This window comes from Lethenteron reissneri, chromosome 57 (genome assembly GCF_015708825.2).
Source record: "Lethenteron reissneri isolate LAM-NWPU_2019-01 chromosome 57, ASM1570882v1, whole genome shotgun sequence".
NCBI lineage: Eukaryota > Metazoa > Chordata > Hyperoartia > Petromyzontiformes > Petromyzontidae > Lethenteron > Lethenteron reissneri.
The window spans coordinates 134,669-159,311 of NC_083835.1; the positions used below are offsets into that span (position 1 = coordinate 134,669).

At 48.9% G+C, this 24,643-nt stretch overlaps 2 protein-coding genes and 3 non-coding genes across 8 annotated transcripts; 1 reads left to right on the top strand and 4 right to left on the bottom strand.

Annotated features, from left to right (window-relative positions):
- Nucleotides 1-1,231: 1,231 nt before the first annotated feature.
- Nucleotides 1,232-12,684, bottom strand: LOC133357244 (RNA-binding motif protein, X chromosome-like). 4 transcript variants are annotated; one of them, XM_061575078.1, is made up of 8 exons: nt 12,626-12,684; nt 11,197-11,318; nt 9,836-9,942; nt 8,870-8,987; nt 7,365-7,464; nt 5,946-6,029; nt 5,523-5,605; nt 1,232-3,013 (listed from the first exon to the last, which is right to left on the bottom strand). In XM_061575078.1, the coding sequence occupies exons 2-8, from the start codon at nt 11,300-11,302 to the stop codon at nt 2,559-2,561; spliced, it is 1,053 nt and encodes a 350-aa protein (XP_061431062.1). In that variant the 5' UTR covers nt 11,303-11,318; nt 12,626-12,684; the 3' UTR covers nt 1,232-2,558. The 4 variants fall into 4 exon arrangements, with proteins under 4 accessions (XP_061431062.1, XP_061431059.1, XP_061431060.1 ...); XM_061575075.1 differs by having other exon boundaries at nt 5,946-6,041; XM_061575076.1 differs by having other exon boundaries at nt 5,946-6,041; nt 12,582-12,662.
- LOC133357354 (small nucleolar RNA SNORD61) lies at nt 6,725-6,791 on the bottom strand. Its single transcript, XR_009756965.1, has one exon. It is a non-coding gene; the product is annotated as a small nucleolar RNA SNORD61 (small nucleolar RNA).
- LOC133357355 (small nucleolar RNA SNORA17) lies at nt 9,295-9,430 on the bottom strand. The gene has a single exon (XR_009756966.1). It is a non-coding gene; the product is annotated as a small nucleolar RNA SNORA17 (small nucleolar RNA).
- Nucleotides 10,226-10,294, bottom strand: LOC133357353 (small nucleolar RNA SNORD61). Its single transcript, XR_009756964.1, has one exon. It is a non-coding gene; the product is annotated as a small nucleolar RNA SNORD61 (small nucleolar RNA).
- Nucleotides 12,685-15,060: 2,376 nt separating the features above from the next.
- Nucleotides 15,061-24,634, top strand: LOC133357169 (zinc finger X-chromosomal protein-like). The gene is made up of 7 exons (XM_061574987.1): nt 15,061-15,217; nt 16,809-16,934; nt 17,599-17,856; nt 19,867-20,001; nt 20,355-20,498; nt 21,087-21,254; nt 22,100-24,634. Exons 2-7 carry the CDS (start codon nt 16,832-16,834, stop codon nt 23,347-23,349), a joined length of 2,058 nt encoding a protein of 685 aa, XP_061430971.1. The 5' UTR covers nt 15,061-15,217; nt 16,809-16,831; the 3' UTR covers nt 23,350-24,634.
- The last annotated feature ends 9 nt before the right edge of the window (nt 24,635-24,643 follow it).

Genomic DNA, 24,643 nt, shown 5'->3' on the forward strand with positions numbered 1-24,643 from the left:
TTCCCATTTCATGAACCTGAACTGTGCTCACATGTAAACATTTCAATGGGGTAGCTGTGACCCACGTCGTTGTATTGCAGTATTCTTTTAATGTGACTCGTTGATGTGCCCACGATTCACCCTTCATGCTTCCGTGAAGTCACAAAGGGTAAAATGATCAGATCTTCTCAATCGTTGAAGCTCCCACAAGAGCCTGTGTCACTATTTGCATGGATGCGAAACACAACCGCGCATTTGATCAGCGCACTTACGTTTGAATGCTGGTCATGCTCAACGATGTAAGCTTAGTTAACGTTGCATCGTAATTAACATGTGAACAGGGCTTTGCTTTTGCTGATGATAATAAAGATTTGGCAATTGCATGAAGACACTGCGTAGATGCCATGTGACATGACCTCTTGGGAATGGGTAGTTGCGAGGCAGCTTGGTGTTTGGGCTTCATCCGTCGCTATGAAGCGGACTCTACAAACCCTGTGATGTTCACAAGAGCAGGGTATAGTGTACCAAAGCTCAAATGAAACATGTACTAGCCGATTAATTGAAAGCTCTCCTCTTACAAGTCTGAAGTCTCTTGCTAAGAGGATTCTCAATGGGTTTGTGCACGTAATAATTAAACAGGAATTAAACAAATTGATTGAAAAGGTTTTAAATGTTCTATTTACCGATTACCATCAGCATGGCAAAACGCAGAACATGCACGCTCTGGAGATGTAACGTGTTGCTGGCAGCCTCACTTGTGGTTGTAAAGGATGTATGGTTTGGCAATAACAGGATGGCTGCCACTGTTGGTTAAAGTGTTGGAAAACGACCGCGGTGGAACGATTATCGAGTGCTCAGCTCGCAATGTGGCTTTTGGTCCTATCCCATCATGGAGAACAGGGCAAACGACAAACGAGTAGCGACACTCCTTCAGCTTCAGGTTAAACACATTTCAGACTGCGTTTCCACAATTGACTTTGAATTGCGCATGGCCAAACCCTACTGAACGTACGAAATGTAACTTCATATTTCAAAAACTTTCAATTTTCCTTCCAAGGCAATAATCTTTTGATTGTTTCAATAGCTGTTCCACTGAAGGCAACTCCGCAATACTTTTTTATTTTGGCTTGAGATGTTTTGAGAGATGCGCCCATTTCATTTGGGTTTGTTTTGGTCACTTAAATCTGTTTAACCTGCACGACTGAGATGCTCTGTCACGAGCCCGCTTGGTGATTTGAATGGAAACTTTCACTTCTGTCTCTCTCGTTTATTTGTTTATCAAGTGTCACGACAGTTGAATTACTACAAAAACTCAAACAGCATTGCAAACACGTTCTCCCGGCGTGTACAACATCGTGAACTCCGCTGTTGCGACTGTATTTAGAAGAGAACCCAACTTGTGTTCGTTTCCGACAACTGTTAAAAACACCAGCACAGCAGTAAAAATGCAAGACGTGGGAATCGGCTCGACATTGACGTTAGAAAAGTTGACGGTTTACTCAAGATTGGGATTTTTTTAATATAATTTTGAAAATTCTGCTTTGGTGTTGAATATGTACATGTAACAGCTCCATGACGAGTGTCTGCGTATTCAGACACTCCATTTTGTTGCTGTTGGAATATTTTTGCCTCATGCGTTATTTCACTTTCCCTGGACGGCAAATTAAGGCCGATATATACCCGATGTCAACTAAAGCATGTTCCAGACCCCTTGAAATGGGCCCTCAAGCCTCCTGTAATGGTTTTCCTTCATTTTAAATCATCAGACCTATAAATCAGATGTTTGCTATTGTCTCTCTTGACATCAGGTTCCTTCTAAATGTTTTGACAAATCCAAGTGTCGATTTTCTTAATGCAAATCTATTCCGCCATCTAACATCGCACTCGTCGTTACCTTGCCATTTTAATTGGAAACATGAACACATCCTAAGACTGCACGTCTATTAACAATATACGTAAAATATTAATACCATTAATATCAAATGAGACTCGCCAAAGTGAAAAAAAATTAGGCCCCACGGCATTATGGAAAAAACCTCAAACGCCTCTTATTGACCACCAGTGGCGGCAGCATCCTGATCTAGCTGGTAACCGTGCTGCAGTACAACACTGTACTGACGATATCCAATCAAGATAAATGCCACTGTACAATGGTCACTAAGCATGTCTTGACTCAGAGTAAGTTAAAAACATTCTCATTTGCACCGTCATTTGATTACGTAGCCGATGTACCGTGTTGCACCGCCTTTTTTCAGGTGAATTAGAACTCGCATGTTTGAATACTCCACATGTGTTATGAGCATTGGAATCTATTATAAATGTTACATTGCTAACCAGCCACGCTGCCTCACTGAAAATTAAAGCGGCTGCACATTCGGCTTTTCCCATAATGCCTCACACCAGCCTAAACACAATATGACATCTTGGCCACCGCCTGCCGACGGCACTCTCACTGGCCGGAGAGTCCATGAGCTTGCCAAATAACACACATTAGTCGTATATAGTAGTAGAAATAATGACAGGGATAACAATGACAATCGGGTGGGAGGGGGACATTAACATCCAGGGCTCAGCTCTGCTCAGTAGCGGCTCCTGCCCCTAGAATCCCCACCGCGTGCGGCAGGGGGCCCATAGGAATCCCGAGCGGGGGCGCCATAAGAATCTCTGGGGGGGGCCCCGTACGAATCTCTGGGCGGGCCGTACGAGTCCCTCGGGGGGCCATACGACTCTCTAGGGGCACCTCTCCCTCCGCGTCCTGCCCCGGCCCCGCCGTAGGGGTCACGCGGGGCTCCCCCCCCGCGGCCGCCGGCCGAATAGGCATCGCGCGGCTGAAAGCCGCCGCGGCCACCGTCCCCGCCGCGGCCCCCCCGGCCTGGACGGTCCCCGGAGCCACGAGTGGAGGCGCCATAACGCGCGGTGCCGCCACCGCCCCCGTAAGCGTCGCGTGAGCTCGCGCCGCTGTAGTCTTCGTAGCGTGCGGTGGTACCGCCACCGCCAAACGAGCCGCGCGTGGGCGGGGCGCTACGGGCGCTACCTGTGGGGTTCAGTCGCAACTTGTGAATCCTACAACATTGTGGCTTTCAGCGGGTACAAAACAGTCCTGCTGCCTGCATTTAGTCCTACAGGAGCTTGAATGGACCACAAACGTTTCCGGTGCCTGCGTTTAATACCAGTGCGAGTCGATCTCAAATGTTTGATTTAGACCTGCATTTAATCCCAGCGATTTGAGTTGGTCTCAAATGTTTCCGCTGCCTGCCCTTGCAGAAGTTGAATCCATGAGTTTCAGAGGTGTGCGCTTTTGACAACTTGCCTATGAAATAATCCCACATGAACTAAACATTTTCACTTTCTTTTTGAATGTGGATTTCATTTATTCATGAGTAATTTTGTGTTTCTGAAATGGGATTCCATCAATACTTGGGAGCAGTTTGGTTCATGAGCTAGAGGTGATGAGATCTGTGTGTCGATACTCAAGAACTCTTCATTTCAGGATATAATGCCCATGCTCTGGTGGCTGTGGAAAGAACTGCACACAGGGTTTGTGGCGACACCACTAAGGCTGATTCAGAGACCACGCAATTCACAACAGACGCAGTTAAGGGCTTATAGCACTTGCATGAAATAACAGTGTTGAATTCCTGTAGCTGCTCCTTAGGGTCTGTGGAAATAGCAAAATCTGTGTATTGACGATTGATGCTGTGGTATAGCTTATAAGCCAGTGTGAAAGTCAAAATTTGAAAGCAATCTGCATCTTTTTTGTTACAGAGTTCTCTTCGAGAGTCCTTCTATATAACAATCTGAGGGCTGACACTTAAAAAACATTCCAATTCGTTTGAAGTATGAACACAATATTCCTTCTTTACATTGTAAAAGAATGAAGCAAACTTCATTTTTCTAGTTCTCATTCTCAAGAGCACATTTTTCTAAAAAAAACAACAAAAAAACACGTGTAATGATCAAAAAATGTACAAGGCAATTATAACTCCGATTCTATTTTAATCTCTCGTTGGAAAGATGCAATGTCTCTAGGACATGAAAAACATTCAGCCACTGCCTCAGGTTGCCGTCCCAAAGCAGGCATTTGTTATATTGTTGAAATGCACTTCCTCGTAATTATTTTAAACAAAATGTACCTCTCCAGAGATGGTGGATGTTTGTGAAGCTCTACGAGACTAACAGCAGCAAGAGATTAAGGTTTTACCCATCAGACAGCTCGCCATGCGCATGCTCAACTATACGTAGAGTTCGTGAATTGTATGTCAAGGACGGCAAATGTTTTCAAGAGACCCTCGATTCAGGAGATTTGTGTAGTTAAATCATCCTGGCACACCGACTCGTTCATATTCGTGCCGCCACTCAGAATATTACTGCAGCGCTTTTGACTCAAGGTGTCAAAGCAGCTCAGAGGTCAGACTGCTAAGTTGGAATCGCTGGGAATATTGGCAGCTGCCAGGGATTAAACCAGGTCTCCCAAGTGTAGCGAGTTGGTCTTGGATCAGTGACCAATGACTGCATGCAAAACAGATCAAATTAAAATTGGTTCTGCAACTTAATATGGATAAAGTTCCAGCTCAGAAAACTAAGAAATATTGAATCGACTGCAATGCAAACATGAATCTATACCTAGGTGTGGGACAATGTTGCACCCCCCTCCTAGTACATGGCTTAAAAAAATTGTGACATCTGCACCTGTGGGCCCCTCCAACCTATTTGAAGCACTGCCCTGTGAGCGCTGCAACCGGATTGTTTTTCTATGGATGCGATGATTTTGACCGTCAATGACATATGCATCAATACACCACGACAATCATATTACTTGAATTAGCAACTATGTAGTATGTTCACACTCGTCGTTTTGTACGGTAACAACTACAAAGACAATAATTTGGGGCAGGTTTTCTAAAACGATAGTACGGTGTGCAAACAAAGTTCTGGATGTTTGGGTAAAGGGGGCAGTAGTGATGGCCTTTATTAGCATAAACAATTTTCTCCAATCACATGCCAGTTTACCGATAAAAGCATAAGACCAGATCACCTGGAAATCATCTGATCCCATTAGATCTCAGAAGCCAAAGCAGGTGAGTGGCTGGATAGTGCTTGGATGCATAAACAGGTTGTCTCACGAGTGGAAAAGGCAGGGCAGCAAATAATGAAAAGTCCTGTTTCCCCGTCTACTCTCCCAGCTTTAACCAACCTGCACTATCGTGAGGCACGGTCAAATAACCCAATGACAGAGCAGGCTGCGCTCATCCAGCAGTGGATTAAGAAGTGTTGTTGTACATGTCCACTGGGAGCATGGGTCAAGCACATCACTCGTATGCACATGCACAGCACTTTAGTCAACCCACCTTAAGGATTAGGGTTTCCGCACACCATGCCCAAGAAATGTAACCACACTTTGCCACGCTGGTCGACGTAGGTTTAAAGCAATGGCAGGAAAAAAGGAAGGTGCTGTCAGGGAGTAATAAGGCATGTGATTTTTGACTGGAAGGGGAGGGGCTCGATAGGGGGGAACCGATTGAAGGGTTGGTGGGGGCACTCACTGTAGCTGTCATAGGCGTCCCTGTAGTTTCCGCCACTGGCGCCGTAGTCGCGGGACTCCCGGCTGGAGTAGCCATCACGCTCACTGCCACGTGGAGACCACGGCGAGAGGAGCACAAGTGACAGCAGGAGACCAAGTCGGTCAGGAAAGAGGGAACGCACAAAAAGAAAATCCATGAGCAAACACGATAACACATGAACAATGCAGAGACAAAAACATGCACAGGTCCCTCACCTTAACCACACACCTGTACCAATATGAACTTACTCAACCATCTATCACTCACCCATTCCCACACCACTCACAGATGTCACACTCGACTTCACGCACTCAACCGTACCCACATGGAGTCACTCACCCGTCTCTACCTCCCCTTACTCACCTATACCCACGTCACTCACCCGTCTCTACGTCACCCACTCACCCGTAGGCACGAGCCCCTGCTCTGTACCCGTCGCCCCTGTGTCCCCCGTAGTGCTCTTGTGAGTCTGGCGAGCCTCCATAATCCCTGCCGGAGTAGCTGCACCAACACACGGCGCTCAGTGTAAGCTCAAATTAACAATATTATTCCCTCTTTAACATCACGGTGAACGTCAGTGCCTCCAGCGACTGCAGGGGTGAAGAGTCTCATTCTGTATGGTGCATGTTCAGTTTGGAGAAGCCATTCGATGGCGTTGGGGAATGCCAGATGGAGTCTGTTTGTACCTCGTACAAAAGCATACGTTCAGCAATGATCGGTCGCATGGGTGATGGATCACACTTCATTCACAACTACACCGGCATAGGCTCGTATAGAGACCCATGCACTCATGACAACCCAGACTCGCATAAAGACCCGCACTGTACAACATGTTATGTGATCTTCCATGTGTAGTTCTAACAAGGATCAGCACAGACTTGTAGGGGTGATGTGAACCCATTGTATACAACAATCAAACATCATTTTAAAAAATGTTTTTCCATATATCACGATCTTAAAAAATATATGAATTGGTTCGACTGCCATGTCATTAATATTAGTGGCTAGGCCTGCGGGAAAATTCGATTCTGTGGGCCAGTCACTAACATGGAGGGTTCTACCTCATCTCATGACATACCTAAAGTGCAATTGTCATTAAATTGGATACATTTTCGATTTATATTAATCGATGCAAACCACCCCTGATTTGTTTAATTATGCCATTGCTGGCAAAGGTGTGCGCAGTGCTCAGTACTTCTTAGAGGACAAAGTGAAATAATCAGGTATTCAGCACAGAAGTTTCATCACTGCACTGGGCTAACCCTCACTGAAGTTCACACAAGCAGTGCCAGCTGCATCTACATGGGTATCGTCCTGTCATGGAAACAACGCCCATCTGCTGGCCAAACCACCTTGCGTGTCGTGTCAGCTTCCTAAGAGATTGACTGTGCTTTTCCATTATGATGTAACGATACACACGTATCTGCGCCATCTACACAAGACAAATGCGTGAAGAAACTGCCCAACACGTGCATAAACGCATTGGCAATGCTCGACACCGGGAGGAAACTGTTGTATGTGGGGGCAGACACGGGTCGCACTGGGTAAAGGAGGCGTTGGTGTCGTAGCCATTGCACTGAACTCCAATGCCAGAAAAGTCAATGAGATTGACTACACTCAGTAATTGGTACCTGCAACTCACCCAGATTTACCAGAGATTACTGGTTAACAACTGCTGTTATACATCCACCAAGTGTCAATGCATCTCTAAAAATATTCAATGGAGTCCTACATCGAGTACCTGGAGAACACTCACAAACAGCGAGATAATGTTCCCTCATCTCACTCCTCAATCCCTCTAAACCGCCGCTTGTCCACCCTTACCCTCCTTCCCGGGGGGTATAGTAGTCGTCGTAGTCGTCGCGCCGTGACGGGGGGCCGTCTCGGCGAGCTGGGGGGCCTCCGTAGCCATCCCTGTCACGGCCTGCAGCACAGGGTACCCCCAGAAATGGTTTCAATACTCATACAGTTTCCCTACACAATCACAACTTCCCCTCACCACTCGCCAGGGATATGTGGTAGAAACAGGCAGGTGCTATATTACAAATAAGTCCATTAAATTTATATTTTTCAAATGGTACGTAAATTAGAACTCTAAGGAACCCGTTCTACATAGCAATATTACATTGATAATGTGAATTGAATGCATTTTGCCTATCTTTCAGTGTGGTCTCGTAAACACATTTTACTGTGGCTCAATGATGGGTTAGGGAATTTTGAGTGTCCAGTGATTTCTCGTCATAGGAGGGATGTAACGTTCAAAGCCCCACACAGAATAGATTTGGACTGAAGATCAAATGCATTACTGTTGGTGGGAGTGCTTTATCTTTTGCAGCTCCTGTGTAATCCACTACATTCATACATAACAGCTCCCTTTCAAGTTTCAAATTACAATTCTAAACTTAGTTTGCTGCTGCCTACGACTTGTGTGCTGGGCCTTCATGATATTCAGTCTATTGGGGTGCCGTTTGCATGGATGACGCTGCATGGGATGAAACTCGTTGTTGATATGTACTTTCGTCGATGTTGGAGCTTAGGTGTTTGCCATTGACCCAGCTGCTTCGTGTTGCGCTGCCTTCTGTACCCTTGATCCTGTTTTTATTTCGTTTCTATGGTGTTCGTGCAATTTTTTTTTGTTAACGTGGTTAGTGATGTTCAGCATTGAGATGTAATTTGCATAAATGTAATGACAAAATAATTCTTAACAAAATTCAATCCTGCTTAGGTCTCACTAATCTGCATCTTTCGTCTATAGCACTAATATCGTGTTTATATTTAATCTCACTAATCTGTACCTCTCTTCTTCCGTTATCAGATCCCTATCTCATTAATCTCTCGACAGTTTTCAAATCAGTGTTATCTCTTTCCACTAACTAATCCATATCTGTTTCAGGTGGGCCAAAACTCTCCGTGGCCCATTGGACGGACACCAGTTGGATCAGTTCCTAAGCTGACCGATGCTCAGAGTTTCTTAGAGGAAAAAACACAACAGCACGGTCGCCTCAGTGCTTCACTGCTCATCACGGCACCGGGGTCATTCGCACTCCTTGTGTGATTCGGGGTCGCAATTCTAGAACCATTTTCCATCCCCATTGGGTGGTCATGTGGAATATGTGACATTGAGTTTTGTTTACGTGATGTTACGATCACTTGATTGCGCCCCGCAACTTATCAGATCTTGGAAGCGAAATAAGTTTGAGCCTGGACAGTGTCCGGATAGGTAAGTGCTCTGCAGAAGAGCCAGTTGATGGAGGAAGTCCAATAAGTCCAAGATTGAGTCAGCGAGCTAGCTGCAACGAGGGAGGGACCCTAGTGATGAGGAGCCTCACCTCGGTAGGATCCGCGCCCACCCCGGAAGCCAAACCCCCGATAAGAGCCGAATCGACCACCGCCTTCGAACGATGGTTTCGTTGCCTGCTCCACCTTGATATTCCTGCCATCCAGGGGCTGTGGCAGGGGAACATGCACACACGCGGGGGGGGAGAAATCACGAGTCCACCGATGGGTCTTGTGTGTCAAACTAAATCGTTACGGCCTTGAGTAGAGGGATTGTTAACCGCCCTGGATACACACACAAATACAACGTACAGGGAGAACATATTCCAATAGTTCATTCCTGCATCACCCTGCAAACCCAACTACACGAGTTTTGTTCCTGGCTGCGATATCAACAGGAGTGCATTTCTAAACCGGCGCGGGGTTCTCTCCCCCCCTCCTGTCTGTATCAGGACAGCCACATTGGTGTTAGTGAGGCATTGTTGGCTCCACAATCATTCAGGGCGACCATGTAGGTGGCGGCCGAGTGTAAACTAGGAACCAGTTTAATCTGTGCCTCGCGTGACACAGTGAGGGCAAGGGGAGGCCATCACTGTAACGCCTAGCGGGGCATATGTGAGATGTCGGGTTAAAGCATTTGGGTTCTATGCAAGGCATCCTTATTACAAAGTGCTCAAATGCCCTGGCGTGAAAGGCATGATAAAAAAAATAATTATTGCATTATTCCGACTTCAAATCAGACAGTTGTAATATTAAGACAATTTCATGCTTGAGCCTGTGTGAACATTATCAGTTGAATTTATCTATGAAAAGTCTGTGGAACTCATTGCAATAGTTTTGTTTTGGGCAATTTTGTGACCTAGGTCACTCTTGGAAACGAGACTACTCTGGTCTCAAGTTCAAACCTGGCCAAGCAAACAGATTAATCTTAAACAGTGTGTGGAACTAATCAAGTGTTTTACTCTGACCAGTGTGGTGGAACCGAGGGGGGTGCAGATTGCACGGGTCACAGCACTCACCTTCCCGTTCATGTCCCTCTCGGCACCCTTCGCGTCGTCAGGGTTCGCAAACGTCACAAAGGCGAAGCCTCTGGAGCGGTTCGTCTCCCGGTCCTTCATGATCAGCACTGGGGAGGAACACGAGTAGATATTAGAGACAGAGCCATTGAGAAAGAAAGTACAGCAGAGAGGGGCACAGAACCAAAGGAGATAGACGGCCCACAGACAAAACAATGACAGAATATAGAGGCATGAACTAAGGAGTAGAAGACAAAAACAAATGGTAAACAGGACAGGAGGTGAATACGGGAAACATAGGAGGGGACTCAAAGACTGGAGACTAGTATGGATCTCGATGGTGGCAAGCTCAGCGCTGACCTCCGGGCCACCCCTAGTGTTCATAAGTAGTCAGTGCTCAGTACTTCTTAGAGGACAGGATGTGAACATCATTTGTTCTCAGAGTTGAAGATTCATCACAGCACCGTGATCACAACTTGGATCACCTGACCGCACACATCACAGCCTTCATGTATTACTAGGATTTGGGGTTAGCCACTTTGACCATCTTTAACAATCATTTTCCTGTGCATTATAAAAGTCGGCGAGAGCATAAAATTACATGAAAAGATTGGACAGTGTGTGTGCAGCAAGTCATTAAACTTGGCTTACAGTGCGTGTTAATATATATTTGTTTTAGTACAATTTTATTCTGCTATATTTGTTAAGGGTTGATTACTTTCTGTAAAGCAATGTGAGGCCTTGTGTGAATGGCACTGTTCAAAATGGAGTTTTCGTTCATTCCTGCCAGAACCCAGTTAACGAAGTAGTGGATTAAAAGCATTATTTATTTTCGGTCAGATCATGGTCTCCACGTAGGGAGTGATGCCTTACTCCCCTATTTCGTAATTCAATGAATTGATTCAGGCTAATAATTAGATTCAAGAATGAATCCAGCTTTTTGAACAGTGGTATGACCATAGTAGCCTGTATTAGCTGCTGGGGTCAGGTGAACCGATTACACACAAAATATTGAATTCCTAGATTTATGTTCAAGCCATAGGATGTGTGAACAGGACGAAATTAAACTATAATCGATTAAAAGCTGTATCCATACACTATAAATAAACATATGCACAAGATGCTCGGGATCTTCTGGACAGAATACAATATTGGCTCTGTACAAAAAACACTAACTCAAGTGCCAACATAATGCAAGTTTCTCTGATAGAACAGGGTTGCAAGTTACAAAACAATCCAGTAGTGACCACCACCTGCCGCCTTGTGGAAGCAGTAAGGCATCTTCTCTGGGCTCCGACACTTGCGTACAAGTGGTCGGAGCCGAGAGAAGACCCAGATAAGACGCGTAATAAATGGGAGCGCACCTTCAGCGACCCTCCCATACTTGGAGAAGATCGTCTCCAGCGCGTTCTCATTTGTATCGGTGCTGAGTCCCCCGATGAACAATTTCCCTGGGTCGACCTCGCCCATCTTGAGACAAGAGTTCCTGCAAGAAACGCAAGTGCAGTTAAACACGACACGGCGGTACGTACCGACCAGTACCAGGGCTCAGCCATCTCGAGAGCATTAAACACAGCAGTTTAGTCTTATTTCGTATGTCGAGATGCAGAGATAAGCAACTTAATTTGGAACAGCAACAAAAATAAGTCTAGATCACTTAGCCATTCAATGGAGTTGGCTGCGAGCTCATCAATTGCTTTGATTTGGCGTTGACCATGTACTGTTTGCAGTCGTAGGCACCGTTTTATCTCGGACAAGATAGAGTGCAAGCGAGTCTTAAACACAAATCAGCACGTGTGCACGCCTTGCCCTATGATAAAATTGTATACGGGCTGGAGAATAAGCACATCGTAGTCTCCAACCTGTATCCACTACCTCTGGCCTCGGCAATGTACCGCCACATTTTTAATGTTATCTGCCCTATTGATGCTTTCTGGTCAGAGGTCGTGCCCTACAACACGGCAAAGAAACGGATATTCCAGCACCATCACAACGCGTGTATGAAACCACAACCTCGTGTGAACGGTCATGTTCGGTTTTCGAAGTACAATACAGGTTAACTTTCCTTAACGTTTTACTTAAATCAATATTCAGTTACATTTGAAAAGTCACCGCATAAACCTTCATGTCAGACTTTGCATTGTTCCCGAGGGCAGTCGTGCTGTACGATATGTTCCCCGCATGCACCAGCGTACAACCCCCACGACCCGGTAGGGCGTGTGGCGAGGCCCCCATCATCCAGCAGCAGACAGCATCCGCCCACGTGGGGATCACTCGACGAATTTCGGCGTTAAGCGCATGCGCAGTGGCGCCATCAGAGGGCTCTTTCAAAGGCCTGGTGGGTGGGGATCGGTAACCTGCGAACGCGATTGGTCTAGAGGCGACACGTGATCGGAACGGGCCAATGAGACGCAACCTCTCGGGGCCACGACGCTTAACATGGCGGTTTAAAACACGCGGCCCGGAGTTCGCTTTCATTATCCTAGCTGTAAATACATCGGCTTAAATAAAAAAAAAATACTGAGAATAAACGATTTAGCTCGACGCGGCTCGCGGGGAAAAACTCGATCGCAACGAGGCGCCTTCACCGCCCCCCCCGAACAATAGAAAATGGCCGCGAAACAAAAAAGCCACCTTTTTTTCCAAAAATGTCCGCATTAAAACACAAATGTCTGCATGCGGCGAAATCGCCTAGACTATAAACGTACTATAAACGTAAGTGTGCAGATAAATAAGAAATAAAACATACCTTAATTAAAATCCGCGGAGAAAGCACGACACACAGCCACTCACCTAGAAAGCCACGAACAGAATGGCGGAGCGCGCAAAGGATTGCGGGAGGGTGCGTCACGTCTCTCATATAGCCGCACACATTATGTTAATGACATAGCGAAGGTTTCATTGGTACGCATAAATTATGCTACTATTAAGAGCATTCGATTGGACTGCTTAAATTATGTTAATCATATGTATTGTTTGATTGGCTTCTGCGTATTTAAAATGGATTGGGATTCGATCGTATAAAATGATGTTCAACTACACATCTACGTGACTTTACCGAAAGACCCAAAGAATATGAATTCCTGCAGTGAACGAAAACTTGAAGTCAAGATTACACATTTTATTGGCTCATTTTTGAATTACTCTGATACGTGTATTTTATTGCTTTGAATAGCTCAGGAATTATTAGCATTTAGTATTTGATTGAGTTCATCCAGATACTCTTGGTTATAACATAAATTGTGTTCATTTACGCAGGGATAAATTTCGTGAAAATGTTGAATGCTTAGTGAACGTTAATTCGGACACGAAATTACAATGTAAACGATTATCGATAAATTACGTTCATGATTCCTCGAGCTTTGTGAACAGAATATAAACGTCTGCTTGAGGGTTGTCAAAATAATTTCGCAATAACGGTAACAATGAAAAACCGGTAATAACCGGTTACCGTTTTCCGCACATTTAAAGATGTCTCGGGAGTAATCGAAACACTTTGAATGGAGAAGCGAAGGGAGCTGCCATTGGTATAATGGGGAGCACGCGGAGGAATTGCCAAGAGGTCGCCGGTTCGTCTCGATCTCCCTGGGCGGCAGCTGCGACAATGGGGCCGTTCTCTCACTCCGCGGGCAGGCCCCGTGGGGCGGCCGGGCCCCGTGGGGCGGCCGGGCCCCGTGGGGCGGCCGGGCCCCGTGGGGCGGCCGGGCCCCGTGGGGCGGCCGGGCCCCGTGGGGCGGCCGGGCCCCGTGGGGCGGCCGGGCCCCGTGGGGCGGCCGGGCCCCGTGGGGCGGCCGGGCCCCGTGGGGCGGCAGGGCCCCGTGGGGCGGCCGGGCCCCGTGGGGCGGCCGGGCCCCGTGGGGCGGCCGGGCCCCGTGGGGCGGCAGGGCCCCGTGGGGCGGCCGGGCCCCGTGGGGCGGCCGGGCCCCGTGGGTGGCTCGTGTCGTGTCCAGAACGCGCTTCAGCGCCGTACGGAGCAGCCAGCCGTGACCATCGGAGGAGCGGGGAAGTCGACCAAACAACAGCTCGGACTCATTTTAATGGGAGGCTCTTCCTCCCCCAGCAATGACCAGCAGTGGCGGAGGCATTGCTCCGTTTTCAGTGTCATTTATTGTGTAGAGCCCTGTGAGCCACGAGGCTCTTGACTCGGGTTCAACCGCAACGAACAAAGAACATCTTAAAGTGCCGACGCGCAACAGAAACATCCAGGAAGGAGAAACAGCAAATACTTTCAGAAAGAATCACCGCACATCCACGCTGTGCGAACATCCCAATGGGATGCAAGTCGAACAATCACAACCATAAGACAATTTACGTAAAGTTGTCAGGCTAACTCCATACTTTAACTAACATGGCTTAAACATACTTTTCGAAATTACCAAAATTAAGCTAAAAAAACTATGTAACAATGATCACAGGAACGGATTCAAATGTAACAATAAACGATATAAACACAACACGTAGACCAAACTTTGCATGAGTCACTCCACAACAGCAGGGGCATCAAACATGTACAATTCACCTCTAAAGCTCAGCAGCACACTGAGACACGAAGGGACACGTTTTGAGGCCGCGGTGCGGTTTGTACGTTCGCCCATTCCGTGTATTCAAATTCTATCTATTTAGCGAGTGAATTAAGTAGCAACTAAAGACGACGTAAAGTGTTCATAGAGCTGATGGTGGCTTCCAGGACCTCGGGGCAGGGTCGCTTGGTGGGAAGGGTGCGGGGAGTCCAGGCCAAGCGCCCCTCTTGTCAGAGATCGGCGCCCTTCCTTTACGTTGGGTGAGGCCACGACGGTGACCCCAATAAGGTTACATGGGGTGGGCTTCAGGCGTTGCAGCCATAGCTGCAGCATTGTACAAACAGGACTATTGCAGTACCAACAAAGCAGAACGATGCACTGTATAATGAAAACCTTGTAAGCAATTCAACACATTGGGTAACGATAAGATTAGTGAAGTGTTTACTGGTTATCGTTCCAGGACCCCAATCCGCGTTAACTTGGCTTAACGCTTCCCACAGGCGGTGATGGTGCGTCTGTCGCCGCACGAACAATGCGAGCCCACGTGAACAACGCGAGATATTCCGCTTCGAGACACGATTCATTGCAGCATCGATTATATACCACGATTCTTGCTGCGCAACACCCAATATTAGTGTAAAGCGATTCAGCGGGGCGATTCCATGGATCGATTACTGCGTCGTTTTTGGCGGGAAGCGAGCGCGCGTGGCCCCGCCCTCCGTGACGTCACCGCTAGTCTAACCCCGGCCTGGGCCGGGCTCGGGGAGGCCCCGCGTCTCCCCTGCACTCTCCGCGCTCTCCCCTCGCCTCGCTCTCCCCTCGCCTCGCTCTCTCCGCGCTCACGGCCCCACGGAGGCGCCCTCAGGTGAGCGAGAGACGCAGCCCGCGAGGCGTGACCGTGTGAGGCGTGGCCGTGTGAGGCAAGCTCGGCGCTTCAGCACACCGTGGCGGCTTCTTCTCGTTAATGCGGACGCGCGGTCGTGTTGTGCGCGCGCGCGCCGCCAAGCTCCGTGCGTGGCGCGGGAATCTCATGGCGGTGCTGTTGACGGTGATGTTGATGGTGCTGTTGATGATGGGGCTGTTGACGGTGCTGTGCGCGGCCGCCATGTTGGGTTGGTGTCGCTGTCCGCCATTGTCAGGCGAGGGGAGGGGCTACAGCCCCCACAGCCCCCACAGCCCCGCCCCTCACCCCCTCGAGTGGGCACGCCCCTCGCCCCCCCTCATGATGTCATCCGCAATGCAGCCCCGCCCCTTACTCCACGCGCACAGAATCAAACTAAATTCTCAAGTGCAGCGAGTTGATGGTCTGAGCCAATTCGCCAATGGCCGCACAGAAACCAACCGCTTTCAATCTGTTTCTGCACTCAATTTGGCCGCATTCCTGCGCTGAGAATTGCAAGAACAGTTTGTCGTTAAAAGGACATTTATCTCCGTAGCAGGGCAGGTGGGAAAGTGCTGCCCCCTAGTGTGCTGAGCTGGTCACTTAAAGCAGATTCTACGGTATCTGCTTCTGTGGGCCATTTGTTAACTGCCCTGACACCGATAGCACAATTGAAATTAAATTAGGAGAAGATTTCAATAATGAGGCTTTGCTCAATAAGTCACCTCCATCGTGTGTGGTGTGTGTGCATTTCCAGCCATGGCGAATATCAGTTGGGAACATGTGAACCGGCCTAGGATCTCCCCTCTACCGACTCATCCTTAATATGTGTGGTGTAAACATAACTACTGAGGAGACTAAGGCAGCTAGGTGGTTATTCTGGCCATGCCACCTTGCACGCAAAGCCACCTTTAATAGGTGCTTGCCTGAACGTTTCTCTAAACAGTCTTTGTCAACCGATGTAGACGAAGCGACATAATGAATCGCCAGCTATGATCAATCCACTGCTGGATAAAGGATCCACAAGCCTGTGATATAACAATCTGGCACCTGAACCTCGAGTTTATTTTATCCCTGCAGTGGATGATCTCCTGGGCACGTTCACTACTTTGGCTGCCACAACCCAATAAAGTATCCAAACTAATTCGCAGTGCCAACATAGAACAGAGCTCCTAATGTAATGAGTGCTTTGATATTCCTGCCATTCTTAATGTGCAAGGCTATTAAGACGGTGCTGTGTTCACAGATGGGTACAGTCTGCCAGTGGGGGCCATGCCGCTGTGTGGTTTTGCTCAATATGCGAGTAATGTTTCACATTCATTACATTTTTACGGTGACCTGGGCACACATGGCCTACACTTTTTTTTAAAACGTTAAGGGATCTTTAACGTCAACCGTGAAGGAGACGGTGCTTAGCCATTACGGTGAATACGTGTATTAACCAGGGCGGCCGCTGAACTTTAACCACCACGAACATTTGCAACAGATGGCAAACGTGCTACCGTTATGTCACTGCCCACGGGAAGCTGGCTTTGCAGGCTACACGAAGCGAGTGTGTTATCTTGTCGGCGTGAAGGCCGTCCCGAATGAGCCGTGGCCATGGAGAACGAGGAGGACAGCCTGAGCACCGAGCTGCAGTTCCAGGAGGAGAACGTGGTCACCACGGTGATGGGTGAGGAGGAGGAGGAGGTACATGACGCAGGTGAGATGCCTTTCCCTACCCTCGCGTCTCTCACACTTTGCCTATGGTTTGTGCAGGGTCAGTGATGTCACTGCCTAAAGCCGGCTCCACCCCTCAACAATCCGTTGCACTATAAAATCATACCCAAATTTGCCTGCAACTGCTATGTACGCATTTTACCGATTAGTTGTGCAACAAGGAAATTATACGGCGCATTCAGGATTGTAATGACAAATCACAGTTGACATATGCTTGTGTGTGCCACCGTTTGTGGTGGGGAGTGGTGGTGCAGTGGTTAGCGTGCTGCACTTCGAACCCGGCGAAATGAGTTTGATTTCCGTTCATAACCAATAACAGTGATGGATCATTGAGCTGGTCCTGGGCATCCTCTAGGTCGACTCAGTGATAAATGAGTACTGTACCTGGCGTGGTATATAAAATCACCACTGGGGAGATAAAGACGGCTGGGTGTGGCTTTATCCACTCACCCCTCCGAGCCAACCTTGATAGGTGTTCGATAATACTTGCCCAAACATTCTGTAATAGGCTATACAGGTGATCTTTGTCTTGCTGTAATATGCATGTATTTGTGGTGTACAGTATATGCATGGTGCTTGATGTGTTTGTACTCTGTGTGTGCTGTGTGATGTCTCCCTTGTGTTTTGTTACATATGTGATGTTGCAGTGGCAATGTCTCCGTGTCTGCTGACGCCACCGCACGGGAGCCTTGCGACTGATGCGGTGACGAAGCTCAGCTCATCGGTCACAATGAAGCCGGCCTCCGCCTCCCAGCAGGAGGAGGAGGAGGAGGGCACGTGCAAGGGTTTCCTTCTGTACAGCGCGTCGTGCCACACCAGCACGGGCCCAGCCACCGCCCTGACCAGCTCCCCCATGCTCACCACCCTCGCACTCCCACACCTCCACTCCTACCCGGCCCCTCCAGGTGGGTGTCCTACATGGGAAGCAAGGGGGCACATTTGGAAGTTAGATATTCAAATCTTAGGGTGGGTCTCTTCTAGGTCGACTCAGACTTAAATGAGTACCTGGTACGTTGTCCACATCAGCACTGGGGAGAGACAACAGACGGCTGGGCGTCGTGCTCACCATTCCCTTGTGTACAGTCCCAGCCTATGTCGGTGCTCACTCACACTTGCCCCGACCGTCTGCTTAGGCTAAACGGGGGATCTTAGTTTCTGTAAGGGCAATGACATGGCCCAGCAGGAGCGTGTTGGCCGCATATTGCAGAGGTTTGCGGTTTGAACCCAGCATCAGTGAATTCTGCGGGTATAGTAACCATAAATATACACTGTGATTCACAGTGGATGTTAACTACATTCACATTTGTAATCGAGTAAGGCCATGTGTTGCCAGTGTCATGGGCCAAATTCACACAGCAACATCGCCCCCTACTGCAGACTTACAGCCCACTTGCAGGTTGATGCTGTGTTCACCTTGTGCTCAGCAGCACAGGGACAGCTGTCACAAGACACGGTTCCCTTGGCTCGACTGGGCTGTTCCGCTTGGGAGGCACTATATGGATAATTATTAGTGGTGATCGTTTGTGTGTGCGCATGTGCGTGTGTGTGTGCGTGCTTGTAAAACATGGACCCCTCTAATAGAACCTCTGCGCCAGTTATAAACATTCAGGCTGGCATGCCTACCATCCATCTTGAGTTTAACTAGGCTGGATTGTGTGAGGAGCTCACAAATCTATGAAAGATCTAGACACATTCGCATCAGTTAGTTCCTCCGGCAGGCAAGGTCACGTTGGCTGGGTCATGTCGCCCACATGCCCATCCACTGCATGCTCAAGCAGCTACTGTTTGGCCACATAGAGGGGGCTAAACGGGCACGACATGAGCTTGAGAAGAGATGGACTGATGCGGTACAGGAGGATGTGGAGCCGAGTGGACTTGCCGACGACTGGTACCAGCAGTGTCAAGATCTGCCTCTAGGGAGGAGGCTCGAGAAGGACGCTACTGGGCAGTTGGAGGCAGTCGCCCTCAAGCAACAACGTAAGGCAGAGGAGCAATTCTCACAACTACGAGCGGAGCGCCGGGCAGCTAAAATGCAGCAAGTTAGCACAGTAGGGGGTACAGCTGGTACATCTTCTGGTCATCTCAGTCAGCCAACCCCATGGCACCTGGGTCTGTCCGGAGACCTGTCAGCGATCCTTTGACACTTCACATGGCCTCAAATAGCACCTGGCCTGGCATAGGCGCTGTGGTGATGTCACCGTCACTTAGTGGTGAATGGCGGGTACTGGTATTGGTGCATGCGTGTAGCCAAGTCAGGGCCTGGCAAGGGAGAGCAAGGCAACTCGCAGACTCCCAAGGTGACTGACAAGGGGGTGCAGGACGGGAAATATCTCCCCGATCTCATCAAAGTTTACATCTTCAAGGCTGACTCCGACAGCAGTCAGGGTAATGCAGCCATTCGCATAGGTCAGCTGTGGTGTGTGTGTCACGTGCCATGTGTGCAGCGAGTGTGGTGTGTGTAGGGTATGTGTCTCGTGCCGTATGTTTGTGTGATGTGTTGGTGTGCGCCACGTTCCATGTGTGTAGTATGTCCATGCCATGTGTTTTGTTGTCTTCACCGCACGTTCGTGCATGTGGTATTACTTGTGTGTCTTGTGTATACCTGTCAACCTCTTATCAGTGCCTACCTTATTACAGACCAATTCACACCTCATTGTTCACCCTGTCTCCTTATAAATCTCAACATTCATCCTACAAAGTCCGATCACAAGGGAGAAACACAAATAGACTAAAAAATGTTTGTACCTATTGAAATGGTTGTACAATGTATGGACCCGAAAACTCAATTTGCCTGTACAAGAATACAGGTGAACTGTATGGGTTGACAGGTATGCTTGCATGCCATGTGTGTGGGGTATAAGCGGTGTGTGTATGTGGTGTTCACTGCACGCTCCTGTATCTCTCACTGCGTGTAGGTGGCAGTGTCACGGTGGACCACAGCGACGTGATGCCCGAGGTCTCGCTGGACAGTGCTGGCTCGCTCGCCCAGCAAGACAAGATGGTCTACATGGCCGTGAAGGACTCTGAGCCAGAGGGGGAGGATGTGAGGAGTGAGTGTGGCTCTCCCAACCTCTTCCCAACTCTCCCCTACCTTTCCCCAATGCTAGCCCCAACACAGGCTGAGCCTTGAAGCTTCAATTAGAGTAAAACACTCGGATTGTAGAGATACCGTAAAGTGTCTCAATTAGGTAAAACATATATTTTTGAACACTTTCCAACCAACTGACTGTAATGTGGGGACACGATCATTTTTGTAAAGATGATCCGATATGAATAACATTTTGTATCAAGCTGTGTTGCTGTTTGTTACTGGTTAAATTCACCACGGGTATGCGAACAAAAAGTGGTTGAAAGATAAGCCTTGGCCTGGGTGATAACGTGTGTGTGTGTGTGTGTGCGCCAGGCTGTGTGGACATGACGGACGAGGTATACATGGAGGTGATCGTGGGCGAGGAGGAGGAGGGCGTTGCTGTGGTATCGGAGTCGCCCCAGGGTGACGTGGCGCTGGGCTGTGACTTCCTGCCTGTGCCGTGGACGGTGGAGTACAGTACGTGGGGCATATGGGGTCACTGAGGGTCAGGGGTCACTGAAGGCCGGGGGTCACCGAGGAGAGCGGAGTCTGAGATGGTGTGAGATATCTTCTCACCCACTGTGGGTCAGGCGATGCCCAGCGAATCCAGTGACTCGCAAAGTGCCTTCCTGCTCCAACACGTGTAGGCAGTGCTCATCTTTATGTATGTTGAACTTCTTTCACACAGTATGTAGTCAACTATGCAAATCGGAGGTGCGGGGGGAATGACAACAAACGAAACACAACAAGCAGTTCTAAGAAATTGGTTTTCAATCTAGATATGATGCTGCATGCGATGCTGTGTGACACAGCTCACCTACATGGACGTGGTACTCTATGACGCTGTGTGTGACGTGTGTGACGCTGTCTTTGATCGATTGTCGGTTCTGAGCCATTCTCAGGCACCTTCATTCACACCGTTCAACCTGTACTGCCTTTCCTCACCGTTTAACTTAAACTCACCACCACCATTACCGTTTCTCACCGCTTCACCTCCACCACCACCTTTCCTCACTCTTTAACCTCACCACCACCAAATCTCATTTGTTGCTCCATTGTATGCAGCCACAAGCCCGAAAGTGGCTGACGGAAATGGAGACTTGGGGATGCCGGCACAGCCGAGCAGTGCGGCGTTAGTACCGGCACTGGTACCGGCGGTGGCGGCGCGGGGAGCAGTGCACAAGAAGCGGGACGGACTTGGCGTGTCTGGTCAGCAGCAGCAGCCATCCACAAGTGAGTCACCACCATTGAAAGGGGTCATTGAGCATTCAGGTCAGGGATGTTCGTGTGGTAGTGATGTGTAAGTGGTGATGTTGATAAGTGTTGATGTATTCGTGTTGGTGTGCTAGTTATGGCGTATATCATGGTTGGTTAGTTCGTGTTGATATGTAAGTGATCGCGTGTTGGTGAATTTGTGATGGGTTGTTCGTGTTAATGGTGGTGTTAGTGTTCGTGTATCAGAGGTAATGTGTTATTATTGGTATACCAGTTTTTTCAAGTGTCTGTATTAGTATCAGTGTGTGAAGAGTGTGTGTCGGTGTGTTAGTGTGGAAGTATTGGCACGTTGGTGTGTTAATCTTGGGGTGTTGGTGTGTTAGTAATACAGGTTTTTTGGGTTAGATCGCGTAAATATATAAATTTGTCGTTAAACCTGCCACCACCCGACACAGCCAATTAGTAAGGTTTGTTATGTAAACAAAGGAACGAAACAGGAGCATTTCTCCACAAATGTGGCTGTCGCCTGATGAAGCTGGTTGTAATTACTGGCGAAACGTCGTACTCAGATTATAAATGTTGTGGCTTTGCTCTCCAACACACTGGTGTGCTGTACTAGTAACAAATTGCCATGTTCTGTTTACGTGACAAACCTTACTAATTAGTTGTCGGGTGATGGTGGGTTTGACGACACATTTATATATTTACGCGATCTTTACGCAAAAACCTGTATCAAGGATGATATTGGTCGCGAAAGCCTACGTGTTAAACTGGTGTGTTAGTGTGGGCCTGTCCATGGGGACTTCTGATACTCCAGCCAGATTCTGACTGCACGCCTTCCCCGACCACCCTGCCCCTCGCAGCCATAATCATCGGCACCAATGGCAAACCATTCCACGTGCACCCGTGCAGCGTGTGCGGCAAAAAGTTCAAGACGCGGGGCTTCCTCAAGAAGCATATGAAGAACCATCCGGAGCAGACCACCCGCAAGAAGTACCGGTGCACCGACTGTGGCTATGGCACGGGCAAGAAGGCGAATTTCCACAGCCACCTCCAGAGCCACCGCCCGGCGCTACTGCTACCGGCGACGATGGCTGCGGCAGCCCTGGGTGGTTCGCGCCAGCACCGCGCCGAGATGCACAAGTGCCGCTCGTGCGACTACGAGACGGCCGAGCCGTCGCTGCTGAGTCGCCACCTCGTGGCCGTGCACAGCAAGAGCTTCCCGCACCGCTGCCCTGAGTGCGGCAAGGCCTTCCGTCACCCGTCGGAGCTGAACAAGCACGTGCGCATCCACACGGGTGAGAAGCCCTACGCCTGTGCCCTCTGCAACTACCGCAGCACCTGCGGCTCCAACCTGAAGGCTCACGTGCGGTGCAGGCACGGAGGGGCCAGCGCCGCGCTAATGCCACCGCCACCACCACCACCACCATTGTCATCGCATCGCCGCGGCAACAAGTGCAGCGTTGGACTTCTGTCGGACGGTGAAAGCCGGCAACGGCACTGCCGCACCGCCGCCGCCGCGGGCGCCGGCACTTTCCACTGCTACCACTGCGGTCACGTGAGTTTCAACAGCAACGCGCTGAAGCGCCACGTCATCTCGATGCACACCAAGGATTTTCCGCACACGTGCGCAGTCTGCGGTAAAGGCTTCCACCTGCCGTCGACGCTGCGCAAGCACGCGGCGCGGCACAAGGACCGGCGGCCGCTGCACGAGTGCCGGCACTGTGGCTTCCAGAGCGGCGACCCGTTCGCGCTGAGCCGGCACATCCTGTCGGTGCACACGAAGAAGGAGGAGGAGGAGGGGGAGGAGGAGGATGCAGCGCTTGTGTGTAAGCGCTGCCACAAGTCGTTCCGGCAGAGGGGTGAGCTGAAGAAGCACATGAGGAAGGTGCACAAGTGCAATAAGCTGTACGAGTGCGAATTCTGCGATTACACGACGAGCGATGCGTCGGGCTTCAAGCGCCACGTCATCTCCATCCACACCAAGGACTACCCGCACCGCTGTGAGCTCTGCGACAAGGGCTTCCGACGTCCATCCGAGAAGAAGCAGCATGTCCTCAAGCAGCACAAGGACGTGAAGCTGTACGTGGTGCAGCAGTCGGTGCCGCAGTAGCGTTGCACTCGGTTATCACCCTTCCTCCTGTCTCCTCCGCTCTGTGAGTGGAGGTGGAGTTTGTGATCTGGCCAGTGGTGCCAACTCATGATTTGTCGCAAGGAAGAAAAATCTTGCACACATGTGGACTGTGTAATGCGTTCCAACGTGCGATTGTTTCTAGAAGTATTTAATTCGCGTTAATAACGTTACGCTCTGAGACTTGCAACGAGATGGCATCCCAGAATATCGCGTCGGTGTGAATCTGCAGGGGCTGCTCACATGAACAGAGTGAACGCTCTGCATTCTGGAGTGACTGAGTGGTGAATGCATACCGGTTGCACAGGTTTGCCTGGTTGTTCTCCTGCCCCACTGTCTGGAGGACGCATTGTTTCTAACAACAGCACAAAGCACAATCGGGGCCGTAGGCCAGCATGGGTGAAAGGTACTGATTATGCCTCATGCAGTGGAAGCGAATGTCCAGTTGCCAGGTTCCTCCACTGCTAGCTGAGACTCGGTTTGGCTGCCCCTGCGCAGGCATCGGGAGCTCACCGAGTTGTGTCCCATGATGCCGTGCGGCCTCAAAATGAGAGAAACTCATGTGACCAGACCTGGAGATCAATGACAATTGTAACTGTGCAATTGGTAGTGAATTGCAATCATAATGTAATAGTAAATATTTTAAGTTAACATTGCTTTTGTAATTATAATTCACTCCAGGTTTTCCATGTGACAGTACTTTGACAAATGAACTGCTATTAATCTGTTGCAGACACTTTAAATTCAGAATCTTTAAAGATAAAATAACATGCATGTTGTTACTGACATGTGTAGAGAGTGGTTAGCATGGTACTGCACTATGAATCCGGGGACCCGAGTTCTGATTACCTGCCATGGCTCACATTTGTGGTGAGTGACGTGTGAACTGGTTCTGAGCTCATCACGCTTCAACTGTGTGGAATGTCCGTCTCCGCACAGGACGCACCTATCCCTGCCCTTGCATACGTGCATTTGTTGTTGTGCGAATAATGCTGCGTCTTATTTTCATAAGCTCTTACTACGAGTGAATGCTTACACGCAGTATGGAAGAAATATATCAAATATAAAGGGTTAACTCTTTTTTTCCTCCGATTGAGTTTTATAGCGTTTGGAAATGTGTGGAGACTTTTTAAGGGCTCGATGACTTGAATGAACCCTAAATCAGTACGTTTTACCGCGGACACGTTTAAATGTACATAATGTGTATACGCATATCTCTATATATGTTTGTGTGTTTCGTAATAATAAATGTGGAATTCCCAATCCATTTCGGTGA

Excerpts from the sequence above, each read along its gene's own strand:
- LOC133357244 (XM_061575075.1), bottom strand. The coding sequence starts at position 11,302 with ATGGGCGAGGTCGACCCAGGGAAATTGTTCATCGGGGGACTCAGCACC. Across the intron at positions 9,943-11,196 it reads GTATGGGAGGGTCGCTGAAG|TGCTGATCATGAAGGACCGG; the intron begins GTGCGCTCCCAT and ends GTTCCTCCCCAG. Across the intron at positions 8,988-9,835 it reads AGAGGGACATGAACGGGAAG|CCCCTGGATGGCAGGAATAT; the intron begins GTGAGTGCTGTG and ends CCCCTGCCACAG.
- LOC133357169 (XM_061574987.1), top strand. The coding sequence starts at position 16,832 with ATGGAGAACGAGGAGGACAGCCTGAGCACCGAGCTGCAGTTCCAGGAG. Across the intron at positions 17,857-19,866 it reads CTCCTACCCGGCCCCTCCAG|GTGGCAGTGTCACGGTGGAC; the intron begins GTGGGTGTCCTA and ends CACTGCGTGTAG. Across the intron at positions 20,002-20,354 it reads AGAGGGGGAGGATGTGAGGA|GCTGTGTGGACATGACGGAC; the intron begins GTGAGTGTGGCT and ends TGTGTGCGCCAG.